Source organism: Pelecanus crispus, chromosome 6 (assembly GCF_030463565.1).
Source record: "Pelecanus crispus isolate bPelCri1 chromosome 6, bPelCri1.pri, whole genome shotgun sequence".
Taxonomy (NCBI): domain Eukaryota; kingdom Metazoa; phylum Chordata; class Aves; order Pelecaniformes; family Pelecanidae; genus Pelecanus; species Pelecanus crispus.
The window spans coordinates 54,904,716-54,921,183 of record NC_134648.1 but is presented as its reverse complement, the minus strand read 5'-3'; the positions used below and the strand labels follow the sequence as shown (position 1 = coordinate 54,921,183).

General features: G+C 37.6%; 1 protein-coding gene across 1 annotated transcript in view; it reads left to right on the top strand.

The window, feature by feature from the left end:
• Positions 1–289: 289 nt before the first annotated feature.
• The window catches only part of NRDE2 (NRDE-2, necessary for RNA interference, domain containing), a 33,893-nt gene continuing 17,714 nt past the window's right edge, over positions 290–16,468 (top strand). The window contains exons 1-6 of the mRNA XM_075712124.1: positions 290–368; positions 7,756–7,864; positions 9,887–10,111; positions 12,197–12,346; positions 13,827–14,289; positions 14,488–14,890. Of these exons, the coding sequence (XP_075568239.1) occupies positions 290–368; positions 7,756–7,864; positions 9,887–10,111; positions 12,197–12,346; positions 13,827–14,289; positions 14,488–14,890 (1,429 nt within the window). The remainder of the gene's footprint in view (positions 369–7,755; positions 7,865–9,886; positions 10,112–12,196; positions 12,347–13,826; positions 14,290–14,487; positions 14,891–16,468) is intronic.

Here is a 16,468-nt window from a genome sequence, read left to right as displayed (position 1 = left end):
TGGGGAAGGAAAGGCTGGCTGTGGAAACCTCATCCCTTCCTCTTACCCCAGCAGCTCCCTCCTCCAGTCCCCTCAGTGCCGGCGGCGGGAGGCGCAAGACACGCGGACGCCTGGAACGGCCGCCCCAGCACTGAACCTTTCCTCCCCCAGCAGCCACCGGGCCCCGCCGCCATTTTGGGAGGTCGGGCGGGCGAACTACACCTCCCAGTATGCTCGGCGCCGCGGCGCCATCTTGCCCCGCCGCTCCGCGGGGCAGTTCGGGCAGATAGTAGTGGCGGTAAGCTGAGACATGGCCCTGTTCCCGGCTTTTGCCGGTGCCGCCGAGCCCGGGGAGCCCCCAACCGGCAGCAGCGAGGGCTCCAGGAAAGGTAAAGTCCTGGGAGAACCCTCTTTTCCCCAACAGCCCTCCGCGGCCCGGCCCTCGGGAAGCCCTTCCGCTTCCAGTCGCCCCCATACGGAGCCTTCTGCACCGCGCCGGGCCCGCTCCGGCCGCCAGCCAGCCCACCATGGAGCTGCGGCGCGGGCGGTGCTGCCGCTGGGGCCCGGGGCCCCGGCAGCGGGGGCCTGCGTCCAACGCCTCCGGCGGCTGTGGAGCGCAGCAGAGGTGCGCGGCCGGCCGGCCAGCCCCGCCGCGGAGTGCGCTCTGCGCGGCTGCCGTGCCCCTCGGCCCGGGCTCCTCCCTGGCGTGCAGGGTGCGAGCGTACGTACGGCGCGCAGCGGCCCGTTTGAATAAGGCTCTCGTACCCTGCCAATAAAGCTGCTTTCCGTGAGGTAGCTTCGGGACAACCCGAAACAGGGACGTTCCCGTGCAGGTGGTGCTGGCTTCTCATTGGCGGGTTCTCAGGTGTGTTCAGATTTGCTTCCAGCTATCTGCTGGTAGATGCTGTAGAAATACGCATCTTTGAAAAATACGCGTATGTTAACTTTGTGTGTGTGGTAGAGGAGGCTTACTTTATGCAGAAAACGAGGCCGCCTTTTTTTTCTCCCCGCTAGCCTTGGATAACTTAAAAAGTTTTCTCATTTCCTTGCTTATTAAGCCAAATTTTAGTTGTAAAAGATATTGTTTGGGAGGTCATGAGTGAGGCTGTGATTCACTTTATCACTTTGACTGTCATGGTTGCTCTCTAGCAAGTTATACTTTTATTAAATGACTAAAGAACCCTATCTGGTGTATCGCCAAACTCTGAAGTATGCACAACACTTATAAATTCTACTGGGAGATGTTTTGCACTACGCTTCTTGCTTGCCAGCTTCCACCACCCTTGAGTCTGCCCATCCTCTAGACACCACAGCAAGGGGAAAGAAAAAAAGAGGAAAAAAAAGAGAAGTGTTTATCTAGGCTACATTTCTTGTATATTTGGTCCAGTCAGTGTGGTGAGTTTTTTGAAGCTTTTAGCAATACAGGCTGAGGTTTGCTCCTTGTTCTGACCAGTTCTGCATTACCCCCTGATGGTATTGCAGCTGTTGATACTCGGCCTGCCAGTACAGAGATGTTCTAGCCAGGTTTAGGAGCCTTTCTGGTAATGACATGAGGGATGCCATATAATGAGGGAATAGTGGATGTAGTAAGATCCCAAATTACAGCTTCTAGGAAGAGGGGAGCTGCTCTGCCAGGCAGTGGTTACAGTAAAATTCTCTAGTAGTAAGATCTTCCTTATATTTTAAAACTCTGGGAATTTAGCCTTTAGGTTTGTTATGCGAAGTCTATGTCACCACAGACCACCTGTCTGGAAGATCAAACTACACAGAAAAAGATGTTAAGACTGACTTTGGGCTCTAGATTTCAGTTATTAGCACTGTTTATGAGTTACATTTTGGTCTACTGGAAGTTTTTTGTATGAGAATTATTGACAAAACTTTAAAGAACAACATTTGTTTGTTTTATGTTTTAGCCAGTGTTGTACTTTGTTTTTAATGACCACATTTCAGTATAAGTTATAAAAATTAAGTATTAACTCAGAACCACGTTTATGGTGGCATATATCAAATTTCACACATTCAGCTTGTGAGAACTTGAGAACTTGCCGGGCAGCTTTGGTATCTCTCTGATAAATGATTCTCTTTCCTCAGAGCTGATATGAAGCCAAAGTCCATCATAATACAGAGATCACAGGGTATGTTGTATTTAACACGATACGCAAAACTGAGGTGTCTTTTGCAGTCGTTTAGGACTGCTTCATTGTTTTATTGTAAAAGTTGAGGTAATAATGTAAATACGCTGGCCATGTTTCATTCCTCTGACCACCTCTGTCTCTCACTCTTACAAACCTTCCTAAACCATTTATAAATATAAGTGCTGCCTGAAACTGAAGTATTGCTGTACAGTCTTCATATCCTGCTAGATTGCTGAGTTGCAGCAACCTCTAGAGCGCAAAGTAATTTTCTATATGGTTTCTTACAATTATGTTGTCAAGCTTAATTAGTTTTTGGTAGAAGACAAATTACAAATTTATCAGTAGCTGTACTGAATAGAGCAGTGGTAATAATTAACCCCACTCACAGGAGTAAGCATTATGCACAGCATTATTTACAGTCTGAACTATTCTATAGGTAAGACGATGCACTGATTTTTGCTGAAAGCAGATCTTCAGGATTCTGAGAGGCAATGAAAGTCTTTGCATAACTCTTAAAAACTGTCTCTGTAGACATGCACTGTAAATTTTTAATATTTAACTCTTAAAAATTGTCTCTGTAGACATACACTGTAAATTTTCAATTTTTTTTTTTTTTTGCTTGGGAAGGTATAAAAAGAATGCCACTGGATTGCTTCTACGGTTGTGCTCATGAATGTGGATGGTAGAGTAGGACAATAACAAGTACATGCATATTATCACAAAAGAAGTCTCATATCTTTTATTCTTTATGTCCTTTAAGAACATAAATCTGGCCTGCTAAAATGATAAACTTTTTAGACATCTGACAAGAAAAAATAGCAAAGAAAAATGAAAAGGTAGAGTTTTAAAGTTTGGAATGCATTTTGATGTTTGAAATGTTTGTATCCAGCTGATTCACTGGAGATTATTTATAAGGAGGTTTGGAGTTGCATGTTGTGTAATGGAAAAAAATTGTTCAGTTCTTTCCAGAGTATTAGGTCAGTTTGATTAAATTGTTCAGAAAATACTGTAGTTGGAGAATTCTAAACATTTCCCTGGTGTATCCACAGAGGCATATTGACTGTGCTACAGGGGTTGGTTCTTGCAGTCAGTATGAGTCTTCAGTTTTTTTAAAAAAGCAATTTGATCTCATCTGCTCAGGTAGAACCAAGCTACAGGCACAGTCAGGGGATTAGTGTTTATGACTCCATTTCTCAAGGTGAGTTTTCCTTGGAGGCCCCAAACAATAATTTAAAATATAAAAAATAAACCTTATTCTGCTTGTGCTCACTGTGGTAATCATGTTGCACCAAGTTAGTGAGTGACTTCACATCTGTAAGGGAATAACAGATACTTTTAGGTAAAGTTAAGTCAAAATGTCTTGGAATTAGTTTCTAATGGTTAATGGCAATAATAGATATTATTTTGCTATATTTAAGGCAAATTTGCTATGGAAATGGATCTCATGCATGCTGTCTGCCAGCCTACTCACTCAATATCTTTCTCTTCCTCCCCAGGAGTTTTAACCCTTTCAGTCAAATTTGTTGTAGTGGGAGAGAGAAATGGCAAAAGTAGAGGAGGTCTGTGAAAATCTACGTTTGCTTAGAAAAGATAAATCTAGATAAAGTGCTACTGCTGAGAGAGTGGCTGTAACATGAATTGAACTGTTACCAGGATAGATGGGCTTGGCAATGAGCATACGTATGTTAGCCAACTAATAAACGTCTTTGGAGATGACAATCTGACACAGCACAGGCTGCATTTGCCCAGCCAATAATTAAGGGATGTGGGAAAGTGCTGTAGAAGGGTCTAGAGAACCCAGATAATTCCTGAAGCTGTGGCAGCAGTGGGGAGTGTGAAGGTAAAGTGTAAAAGGACAGAACTCAGAAATCAGGCTTCATCCTTTTGTGAGCTGCAGGGAATGTGGTTCTGGTCTTAGAACAGCCTTTTAAACAGAGAAATATAAAGATAACTGCTTTCCACTCTTCTGCCAGTTCAGGTGTAGCCTCTTTTGTTTAAAGTGTGTTTTGTACCTCAGGGAAATTTGTATGGTTGGTCAGCCCCATGTTTTATTGTGTCTTCTAAAACAGCTGGAGCTTTCCTGCTTCGTTTATTTTCTTCTCTGTTCATTTTGTCAATGTGATCAATAATGCATTTTAAAAAGAAATATATCAGTTGCTTTCCGTTTTTCAGTTTTTAAGACTGAAGCTCTTAGTGCTGCTAAGGGTCTGTGTCTCCATTTGGGAGTTATTTGGCACTGTAATGCCATAAGGCTCAGGGTTGTACAATTTAGCATACTTGTATGCAAACGGTTTTTTTTCCTAGTTTGGGCTGGTCTGTATCTAAAGTGTTTACACTGATGAATAATATAAAAAAAAAAAAAAAGCATTAATCTTTGGAGGACCTGATATTATGCTCTTCAAATCAATGAAAAGCCTGTTTTGATGCATACAGCATTTTAAAAGACTTTAGATCAAGATCTTAGAAGTTAAACATCTTATACTTTTTTTCTTAATGGTCTGAATATTGTAAGTCTTGAATTCTGAATTTTGTCATCAACAACTCTGTATGACTGAAGGCAAATTATTTAACTTCATTCTGCCTTCAAGCTTACTTTTTAAAAAAAAGTAACCCAGTGTTTTATTAAGTGTCATGAGTATTAGTATTAATATATTTCAAGTGATTTTTGAACCATAAATTCTTTAAAAACAATACAGAACTACCTTACAATAAATTTATTTCTACCAAAAAATAATACTAGTAAATGATTTATTACACATTACAAAGGGAAACAATTTATTAAAAAGAAGAGAAGCTCAAAGGCTACAGAGAATATCTTTGTGCCTGAAGTATGTTATCGGAGATCAGGTCAAAGACAAATTAGATACATTTTGTATGTCTTTGCAACAGATACAATAATTTTAAGGAGATCTGTCTGGCTAGTAAATTAGTTTTGTGCTGATATACCTTTAGACCAGAGAGTCTGCCAACCAGTAAATTTTTTTGGTTTGTTAGGTGGATCTGGGCAATACAATGCAAATCAAAACAAAGATGGATTTTTTTTTTTTAAGGGAATTAAATGTCTCCTTTAGTTCTCTAGATAAATAATAGGCTTTATGCACAGATCAGTTGCATTTACTGAAATCTGGAGTGCTCTGGTCCATTGTGCTTTCTCTGAATTTGTCCATGTTTTAAGGAAGACCAGAGTGTGACCAGTGGAAAAATGTTGTAGGGTTGTAGTTTGCTCCTGCATTCCTTTACACACCATCTTCATTACCAAAATGAGCAGAAATAATTGAATATAAGGAAGACAATAATTTAAAAAAAATCAATATCACATTTAATAAATATACCTCAAAAATCTCAGGTGTAAAGTGGCACTTAGTATACCGCATGACATATATTGAATTATTAACTCCAATTTGACTATGCAGTTATGAGGTGTATGAATTTATTTAACTCCTGTGTGTTTTAAATATGTAGCGGTTACAGAATTATCCATGAGAAATGTTTTGGTGTTTCATAGAAAACACTAAGTGAAGTTCTTCTAAGAAGTAATTCTGATTTTATATTGGTTCTTAATACATCTCTTACAGGATCGAAATAAGAAATTAACTTATTGTTGCATAACACTTTATTGCCCAGCAGGGGAATAATTATTTTGATAGGCAAGTGAAATGTTGCTTGCATATTATCCAGCATAAATCTTTCTCCTTTAAGCTCACCAAAGGTTTTGGAAGAATGCTTTGTGGTAGATTTACAGTTTTAGAATCATAGACACATACTTAAAATGAAGGTGTTTGTGCCAGGGTGGATTAATTTAAATTAAATAGTAGATTTTTATCATATTTTAAATAGGCAAGTAAGGATCACAGTTTTAAGGTTTCAAATTTTATGCTAATTTTACATTAATATATCTGAAGTATTTTCCTGAAAGGGGGAAAAAAACCCTCATGTTAATTTGCAGCAAAGTAGGGTAGTGTATTTGCCTTAGATTTGGTGATTCTGATTGCCAGGCAAAAGGTTGCAATAACACGCATAGGTATTATACAGCTGAATTTTTATTTTTCAATCTACATCCTACGTTTTGGTGAGCTGGGAAGTGGTGCATTACAGTGTCCTGCAGCGTGTTGGTTGGCGCGCTCCTGGGAAGTGTGTTTTGGTATTGACAGTGCCATGAATTGTGGGTTCTTCTCTGCACAGAGGTGGAGGTGCAAGTCAAACCTGGGAAGGTGGCCCTCCCTGCCGGGCCTTTGGTTGCCGGGGCAGTCTCTTGGGAAATGTGAACTGGAACTTTGCTTATTGTATTTACTTCTTGATGAGGTTAACTTAGGTTTAACAAACTGTTTTGCAGCCTGCTCCATTTTTAAATCCTTTTGTGAACAACAATTCAGGGATATGAGATGGAAGAAAGAATTTTGGTATGAAGAGCTATTTCTGAAAGAAATAGTTTAGAAGGAGGAGATATGTATGGCTTGGCAGACAATGGGTTCATGCTATTTAAGGATTAGAGGTCAGTGTAGTCAAAAGCACAGAGAGAAGCATGTGACAGGATGAACACCGAGGCAAAAATGGTTGTAAGAGCATGGAGAACAGGCAGGGAGACCAAATTTGTTCCTTTTGTTGTCATCTCCTGTGGTCTGGCACCGGAGAGGCTGATGTTAAATTCTGTGCTTATTGAAATAACATTCGTTATTTAATATGTTAGAAAATTTCACATACTTAAAAGAATTCTAGAAATGAAATCTCTATGAAAATTGTTATAGAAGTATTAATATCAGTAAAATTATGGCAAAAAATTCCCCCTCCACACCCTGTCAGTATCTGAACTTATCTGATGACTGAAATGGCTGAGGTCTAGATGCAGAATACTTAATGCTGACTAATACATAAAAATTAGCATTAATTAGCATTTTTTCCACACTATTTAAAAGCCTGATGATTTCAGTGGTTAAAGATCTGAGAATCCAGTGACACGTTTTGACCTTGTATAAAACACTTGAGTATTCTTATCAGTAATGGGTGTCCCTATCAATAAAATCATGTTAAAAATATTTTCTATACAGTGAGTAAAGTACATTTTTATAAGTTTGTGTAAGTTGTATTGCATTCATTAACTATACCTTTCAAATAATTATGTCTTTCTCTAATTTTTTTCAGTTTTAGTCTTTAAAGTCAAATATGTAAATATCTGTATTATATATTGTATATAATAATATAATATAAAACATATCAAGCTATAAGATCTTATATAATTATGCATATATAACATCTTTATACAATATATAAATATATAAAGTTAGACATTTTACATGGTAAAAATTAATATTGGACAGATTGGGTTTTTTTTAAAGTATATAGCAGCATATAAAACGTATTATCTGCTTTCAGTATGAACTTAAAAGTAGTATTATACAATGGGGTTTTTAAAGCTTAGATTGATGTCAGGGGAAGGTTCCAGCTCCTAAATATTTTATCTCATTAAAACCTAGTGTTCTGCTAAATGGAAACTTCATGGACTGCCTTCCTATATGCTCAATTATTACACATGACTTAGTGACATTTGCTGCGAATTTAGCTGTCTGCTGACTAGATGAACTCCCAACTTTAAAAAGCACAGCAAGCTAATTTGTATTGATCTCACACTTTTCTTTACTTGCAGAATTGGACTGGCTTAGCAACCCAAGCTTCTCTACAGAAGATGCACTATTACTGCATCAGCGCACTACAGAAGTCACAAACCTCATCCCTGAAAAATCACCACTAATAAGGTAGACTATACTTCAGTATCTTTTAAAATAGCCTCTTTCTTATGTCCTGTTTATCTTTTGTTTTGCGAGACCAAAATCAGGAGCTTTTAGGGGTGATTTTCATTCCACTGTTCAGTATTTAAAAAGGCCTGAACTGAGTCATATATAAAAGCGTGAATAATGCTTCCGTGTCCTTTAACTTAAAATAAAGAGAAATTATACTTATGCGATTACATTCCCATTTTCTTTTTATCACAGCTGCATTTAAATCATTGTTATGTCAGAATGGAAAGGGAACGGAGTGATCATGATTCTTCATTAGCTTTTGAATGTCCTAACTGACCCTTGAAATAATATAAAGATTAAGCATCATCTTTGTGATTTCTCTGTGAAAACTGGTTCAGTCAGCCATTTCACAGTCGAGTTTTTTACTTTTTAAAAAGTAGTTGAAGATGTGAATTAATGAAATATTACATGTATCAAATTGTGCGGCTGTGTAAAACATGCTGACCACTGAAGTGGGTGATTATATTCTTTTACAAAAATGAGCTTTAAGCAGCCACGTTTGCTGAAGAACTAGTTTAGTTCTTCACTAGAATAGTTGCTATACTTGGCATATCTACACTATAACTAACACTTAATAATTAGTGGAATCAAGTTGCAGTTGTCAAGTTCAAAAACTTAGTCACTTTTAATTTGATACAAGCTCCTGTGTTTAGGATGACTGTTGGTGGTCATGATGGAGAATGTCTTTATAATAACAATCACAGCTGAATACGCCTTTTTGTATACTTATCCTTACATTTATGTGTATTGTGTGATTGAAATGCAATCATTGTTCTGTTTATCAGTCATATATACTGCTTATATTTCTTCAAATCTTTTCAGGACTTTAATGTCATAAAACCAAGGAATTTATAAAATCACCATTCAGATAGAATGACATAGTAAACCCGGCACATTTCATTAACCTTTCAAAAAGAATTTGTCAAAAAATAGTGTACTGAGAAATGTTTGATCTTTTTGCCTATTACTAGGGTACATTCTCAGATCAATAAAAATTAATTACTCCAACATAGTTGGTGTTTTGGGGGGGGGTTTGGTTCATTTTTTGGTTTGGGGGAGCGTGTGTGTGTGTTGTAAAGGCCTGCTAATGGTTCTCCCATAGCTTCTTTTGTCTTAGTGCCCTTAAATAAATTGTGTAAGATTATTTTCTGAGGTGCCTTGGTTCTGAAACACTGCATTTTCTTTTACTGACATACTAGGAATACTGAGACTTGTCACTCCTTTCTTTTATTGAAAGATTCCAGAAAAACTGTTTAAAAAGAGCTTGTGCTTTAATTAAGGGTTAGAGAAGACCTCCATTATTTCATTTGATCATTAAGTGTGGGAGTGTATGTAGTTTGTACAATCATATATGTGTGTTTTGTCAAAAAAGTCCGTCCTTTGTGTGGTCTCTCAGTAAGTCAGTTGTCTGTTGCATGTAGTGTTTGTTATTACATTATAATATATGATAACATGAGTTCAGTAGTCATAAAAAATTGTTCTTTGGGAGGTAAGATTTGAATTTCTAATCGGGAAATTATTTTAAAAGTATGTTTTTTATATTTCTTATGTAGAACATAAAGAAACAAGGAAAAAAAGTGCGGACTTTTTTCTTTTGTAGGTCACCCTGAAAGATTTCTCATCCTTTTATCTTAAACTAAGTTGTCTTAGCAAAGTTAGGAAATTTTATCAGCTCAGTCACCTTCTTTAATTTGGCGATGATAACAAATGGGTATTTATACAGATCACACATCAAAATGCCTTTGACAATTAAAACTTTACTCGTTGTCAGTAATTCCAGCAGCTGAAAAAATATAGTTGTTGTTTAATGCAAATTGGTACCACTTTCATTATATGTGTTGCTGCTAACTCTCTTCTCCAAAAATATAGAGAGAATAAAGGTAAAGAGTAAAATGATTCTGAACTTTCTTATGGTGATATTTCTTTACAGTTTTACTACTTAGATATATAGATATATATACACTTGTTTCCAAGCAGGACTACTTCAAGATCAGAGTTGTCAGAGGAAAGTGATACAGATGAGAGTCTGAAACAGTCAAGTAGGAAAAGGAAAAAGAAAAAGAAAAAGCATCACCACTCTAAGAAGACAAAAAAGAAAACCAGAGGGGACTCCAGTAGCAGCGAATCGGACCTGGACACTAAGCGTATCAAGGACAAAACTGTAAGAAGTGGCAGAAATCACGAAAAAGAAGCAGAAGCAAAGTATGTATTTATTAATGCTATGCAAGATGTAAATTCATTGTGTTCTTGTACTCGTCTGTTCAACTTCATGAATTAAATTCTTGCCACTGGTGCGTAATTTTTTCTAAGCTATGTATGACTAAACCTGCATTCAGAGCAATGAAAATAGAATTAGAAACACTCGTTTAATTATATTTGAAAAACTGTGACTAAAATATTCTGTGTATAGTACATTCTGCAGAACAAAGCATGGTATGGCGGTAATGAAGTGTATTTTTCAAGACAGGTAGAGGCTTATGTTGAGTTTTTGTAAGCATCTTGTTTCCTTTCATGGATCTTTGATTTACTGGGAGAGTTTGGAGAGGGATTGCTATAAACGTTATTCTTAATTAGTGCAAAAGTCTTAACGTACAGCTGTGTTTGTCTTGTGGTATAACTTCCTCCTGACACAGTTAACATTGACTTTTTTTTTTTTTTCATATTAAGACAAAGTTTGTTGTACGATTTAACATTTATGTTCAGCCATTTATTGTTGTATGCTTTGTACTTCTTGCTCATGGTACATCTAGATGAGTGTTTGAACAACTGAAATTGGTTTGCTAGATCTTTTTTGTTAATTCCAGGAGCTCTAGAGTACTGTGTAATTAGTGGAGGTGTCATTTTTATATGGAACAAGAAAATAGGTATCTAGTGACTAGCATGATCTTTGAGCAGTAAAAGAGGTTCTGTGAACACACTGGGTATTCAGGTTTGGCATACCTATCTGTGTTTTTCTCAATCTGTTGGTTTTTGATTGTTCCATTCAAAGTGGCCCTATCTAACTGGCTGTGTAAGTCACCTTTCCCTATTTCTCATGTTCGCTAGTTTGAGCAGCCATTTTGCCTCTCTGATTCCCTAGTTCCTGTTTTTTCTTCAGCATCAGCAGCTCTGGCTCTAATTCACAGCACTGCAGCTGCTCCTGGGGGCAGAGTGAGGATTTGGTGGCATTGAGAAATTGTTGTTACAGCTTGGTACAGTCCAGGCAGTCCTTGACTTTCACCCAATTTACTACTTTTCCCAAGGCAGATTTACCAGGAGCTGAGAGCGTAGGCTTGTGGGCATGTGTCTATGCCAAGGGCTCTTAACATTGTTTCCCTGTGGAAGAGTAGCAGTGGTACTGGAGGAGTTGTCTGCTGCCTCTAGCCACCTTCACCACCTCCCGTATGAAGACTCTTTTGTTAGCTTGTGACGGTGAAGGCCTACTTGGCTCTGAGGAAGGACAGTAAAAATCATTGGGATGCTAAGACTATTCTGCTCTGCCCAGTCACTCTTGCCTTTGCTGGACGGGTGACTGGGCTGGACGGAATGGACTTAAGTGCTGAACCTGGTTCATCAGCTGTCTGCTAGACTGGGCCAACCAGCCAGTGCTTTGCCCAGATGAAAGGGTTGAAGTTCTCTCAGCATGTCTATTTTCACTTCTTCCCATAAGTTGTTGATACTGAGAGAATATTGAGTTTTCAGGAGACTGTTTTTGAAACCTGAACCACAAAATTGCTCTAAATGCAACAGGTCTTGTGAAATTTTAGAAAGCTTCTCAAGACTATAAAACTCATTTACTAAGTTACATATTAGTAACATGAATTCAGACTGCAAGTTCAGTTTGGAGACAGGTGACAACTTCCACTTAAGTTCATTTGTGTAACTGTAATCCGTAAAGCCCTTTGCACACTATTTTGTCAAATCCATGGGTGTAATTACAGCTAATCAACATAATCCTCTTACAGGTTATCCTCTTTTAGTAAGATGCTACAATTAAGAAAAACATAAATCTTAAAAGTAGTAATATATGGCTTTTAGATTATAGTTTACCAAGCAATTAATTTCATAATCCTAAATCTAATTTTTGGAAGTGCAAGGAGTGTTTGTGTCTTGTTTTGATGGCCCTATTAGTGTATTTCTAGTTGTTTCTTTCCCAGTGTGTGACTGACTTTGCGATGATAGATCATGTACCGTGACTTTGAGTAAATTAAATTATTATGAACTACAGAAATGCAATGTTTTCTGGCTTTTGTAAATGCTGAATATAGCCACCAATGTTTGGAATATACTTCTTCTCCTTTTCTTCAGTCTAGATAAGAAAACATCAGATCTTACCAGCAATCGATTTGTTTGGCTTGATGATATCCAGGCTTTCACAGCAGAAACCTTCAGAATAGACAAGAAACCAGACCCTGCAAACTGGGCCTACAAATCCCTGTATCGAGGGGACATAGCAAGGTACAATATGTTGGTTTCTATGGTATTCAGACTATCACAGAGTCACTATCTCAAGAATCATTAACTTGAGTCTGGCTGTGGAGTTTTATGTAGAAGATGAGAAAATAAGTTAACTGAATGGTTTATTTCAAAATTTGACTTTGCATTGGGCAGAAATATTTTAAAAGGCAAAAGATGCCATGAAATAATGGGAATAAAGTGCATGATTTTCATTTTTTTCTAAAAACATTGTCTGTGTAGTAGACTGGGCATGTGAACTTGTAGAACTGCCATCTGGAGGTGGCAGTGTGGGGCAGATGCAAAAGCATGGTTTTGAGGTCAGAAATCCCAGGTTCTGTTATAGATCGTCTTTGGGAGGTTGCCCCTTTTAATCTCTGTTGTTCTGTTTCTGTGTCTGAAAGGGAAGTGAAGGTACTGATTATTTCATACTAGATTTGCCAACAGGTTGACTTACTTGAGTAGTTTGATAACCTTGCAAAAAAATGGTACAGATACTTTCTTAGCAAACAGATTCTGTGATAGATCACCCAGACGTTGTGCCAAAGGGTATCTGTCTGAGGCATTGCTACATGTCGGATGACTAGATCAAATTGCATGTTCAACATCCTTAGCGGGTTACTGGTACTATGGTGACCCTTCAGAACATTTCCCCGCATTAACGGAGAAGCCCATTTAAAGGAGCCTACACCGGTCTTGTGCATTATGTATGTACACTTGCTTCATGATGTTCACAGGGAAAATTGTTTACTATATATAAAAAGTAATTATTTGTGGAGGAGGGAGGATTTGTGGGTTTTATTTTTGTAGTGTATATACCTTTGCAGTAAAATTGCCTGGTTATGATCCATTCCAATTTTCTGCCACCTTTGGATTGTCAGCTATTGTTTGAGATGAAAAGTGTTATTTTATCACTATGTCTGCCACTGAAATGACTTCTTGGTAATATTTTAGGATGGTGTTTTCCTTTAATAATCCATAGGATTATTGTGGCCTTTATGAACCTGGTCTCTTTCCTCTCCACCCCGTTCCCCACCCCCCCACTTCTTGGCATATAAAATGGATAGAGGCTTGGGGATACAGAAAGATATTACCAGACTGAACTACTGGTATCTGACTTTTCAGTTTAAAATAAGCAAATATAAATAGCCTTAAATAATGCTGTCTCTTGTTCTTTCTCCAGGTTTGTCTATATGGCTTGAAGTGATAGGAGGAAAAAAAATTTTTCTTCTGCTGAGTATGACAGATATTGTTGAACTCAGAGGAAACTTAGAATGATAATAAAAATTGTTATGACATTGAAAATAGACATAAATTGAAGTCTTAAATAAGGAGAAAGTTACGAAGTTTTTAAACTTTTGAAGGTCTATGCATACATTATTTGCATCAATTTGAAGTATTTCTTCCATGCTTTCTTTTAAAAAGGAGGCATCTTTTCTAATATGTATTTTAGAAGATGTTTAATTGTATTTTTCCTTCTAAGATATAAAAGGAGAGGAGAGTCCTGTCTTGGCATAGATGCAAAGAAACAGTGTATAACCTGGGACAGTTCTGCATCAAAAAAGAAGCAATTACAGAGGCGACCTGAGCGCTACTTCACAAAGAACAATGTGAAGATGCTGAACACAGATGGGATTCCTGTTTGCAATAAAAGTTCTCCGTCTGACCCAACTGCTTTTATACCAGTTTTCCAAATGGAAACTGATGATCCTTCTGACACAACGGAGGTAAATCCTCTTGGGATTTATGATCCATCAACTACAGTGTGGCTACAAGGAAAAGGGTGCAAGAGTGCAGACCACGAGCCTGTGAATATGCAGCAAACAGTTCAAGAGCCTGGGGTAAACATTAACTCCATTCTAATGACAAAAGTGGAAGAACATAACAAGAAAGTCAGAGAAAATCCAAGAGATATTAATGCTTGGATGGAATTTGTTTCTTTTCAGGTATGTGTTCTAAGAGACCTAATTGCATATTATAAGTAATAAATACATGAACATTATATTGCAGTTTCATTTGTTTAAGACTGTGTATCTCCTACTGGTGAAGAATGAGCTGTTAATTCATCTTCACAAATGTCAGCGTTCTTCTCGTGATTCTAGTGATGATTCTTCCTAATGTCATGATTTTTCTTTTGTTTTAAGGATGAATTAATGAGAGGGCCTAGCCCTTATGCCAGTAAAGGAGAGCAGGAAGTAAGAAGAAAATCACTGAAGCTAATCTTAGAAAAGAAACTGGCTATTTTAGAGAGGGCAATTGAAAGCAATCCAAGTAATGTTGATCTGAAACTCGCCAGGCTGAAGCTTTGCACAGAATTCTGGGAACCACCAGCTTTGATCAAAGAATGGCAGAAGCTCATTTTTTTACATCCCAATAATCCAGAGCTGTGGAAGAAATATCTCCTGTTCTGTCAAAGTCAGTTCACTACCTTTTCTGTTTCAAAAATCAATAGTCTCTATGGAAAATGTTTGACTACATTGGCAGCTGTACAGGATGGCAGTATGGTGTCACATCCTCTACTGCCTGGCACAGAAGAAGCTATGCTAGGTAAGGTTCTTTCTATTTCTATTCAATGGTAAGAATGGTCTTCATAGGAGTTGACTACATCCTCTATAAGAATAGACTTTCCTATGTATTACAGGAAGATTTTATTCACTTCAAAATGTCTGGCATCCTGATTTCTTAGCTAAGACTTAAAGCAGCTATTCCAACCAAATATGGATATAGCAGATGCTCTTCTTCCCCAAGAGAGTTTGTGATGTAACATCCAGTAAAGTCTAATGTGCTGAGCAGTTTACAGTACAAACGTCAAAGCTGGAGAATTGCAGCCAACAGCCAAGAGATGTGCTTTTATCTTTGAAAAGTGTTTATTTAAAAAAAAGGTTAGATTGTGAAAGAAACAATTATCTCTTGTTCAAAAGTTTTATAGTTAATTACTTTAATCCAGAAAAGAGAAGGGGCATGGGAAGTCTGATGTGAAATTTTCTTGAGCATCCCAGTTCATAGATGGAGAATTCTGAACTGTAATACCATGTGATCATGCCTTTTGTATTTATTGTATGCATATATCTACCACTTTTAATTTATTATATAATTATCCCTGGAAGGAAGATTAGTCAGATGGTTAGGATGCTGGGCTGGATCCAGGGAAGAAACGCGTTCATGCTCAGTTAAATTTATTTGGAGCTAAATGACTTAACCTATCCCATTTCAGTTTTGCTTCTCTACCTTGGGGGGTCATTGTGATTATTAATCTATGAATACACTGAGGAGGGGGAAATAATAGTGTCACCATGAATATGTTTGGGGTTTTTTTTCTCCTTTTAATTTTTTTTTTAAATCTAGAGGAGACTATTATGAAGCAGTCTGCATTTCTTCATGTGTGGTCCAAGGAACTTCTATTTTTATCGAAGTGCTGTAATTGCTGTTTGAGCAATGATGCTATCTATTATGCAATATCCAGTCTGGACTTATAGATTGAGATGCTGGGTTACAAATTAGTTTCAGGTGTTCAGATCTCTTACGGTCTTTGGTTGATTCATCTTGGATCAAGCACTGGAAAAAGTGCTGTAAAGAAAAAATCCTGTGCTGGCAGGTGGATATTGTACTGCCTGATATCTTCCAATTGCTTCTACTGTCTCTAATTTCCAACACTTCAGTCACTTTGTACGCTAACCACAATGAATGATTCTCAGGACCAATGTTTTATTCAACATCTGTTTTTTCAAGCAGGAAGGTTTTCCTTTCATTTTGTTTCCCTGCACAGAACACATTTGACTCATTACATACTGTTTGTCAGGTGCTATGAGAAATTTGGTTTTTAATGGAGTTTCTTTAACTAGTTAACTATATTAGATTGACATTTTTCAAAATACTTGTTTGCTGGCAATGTCTATAGATAGGTTAAAATGAAAATTAACTCAACTTTATTTGTGTTTCTGTTCCACTCTTAATGTCTTGTTCTGTATTAAGATTACAGTGACTTGTTTATGAACACTGATGAGGGTTTTGTGTTTTGGTTTGGGGTCTGTCCCCCCGCCTTTGGAATTCAAATGATAGGAGTGGAGAAATTTCCAGCGGGGAGACTTTTTGATCTGAGATTTTTTTTTTTTTTTTTTAATTACT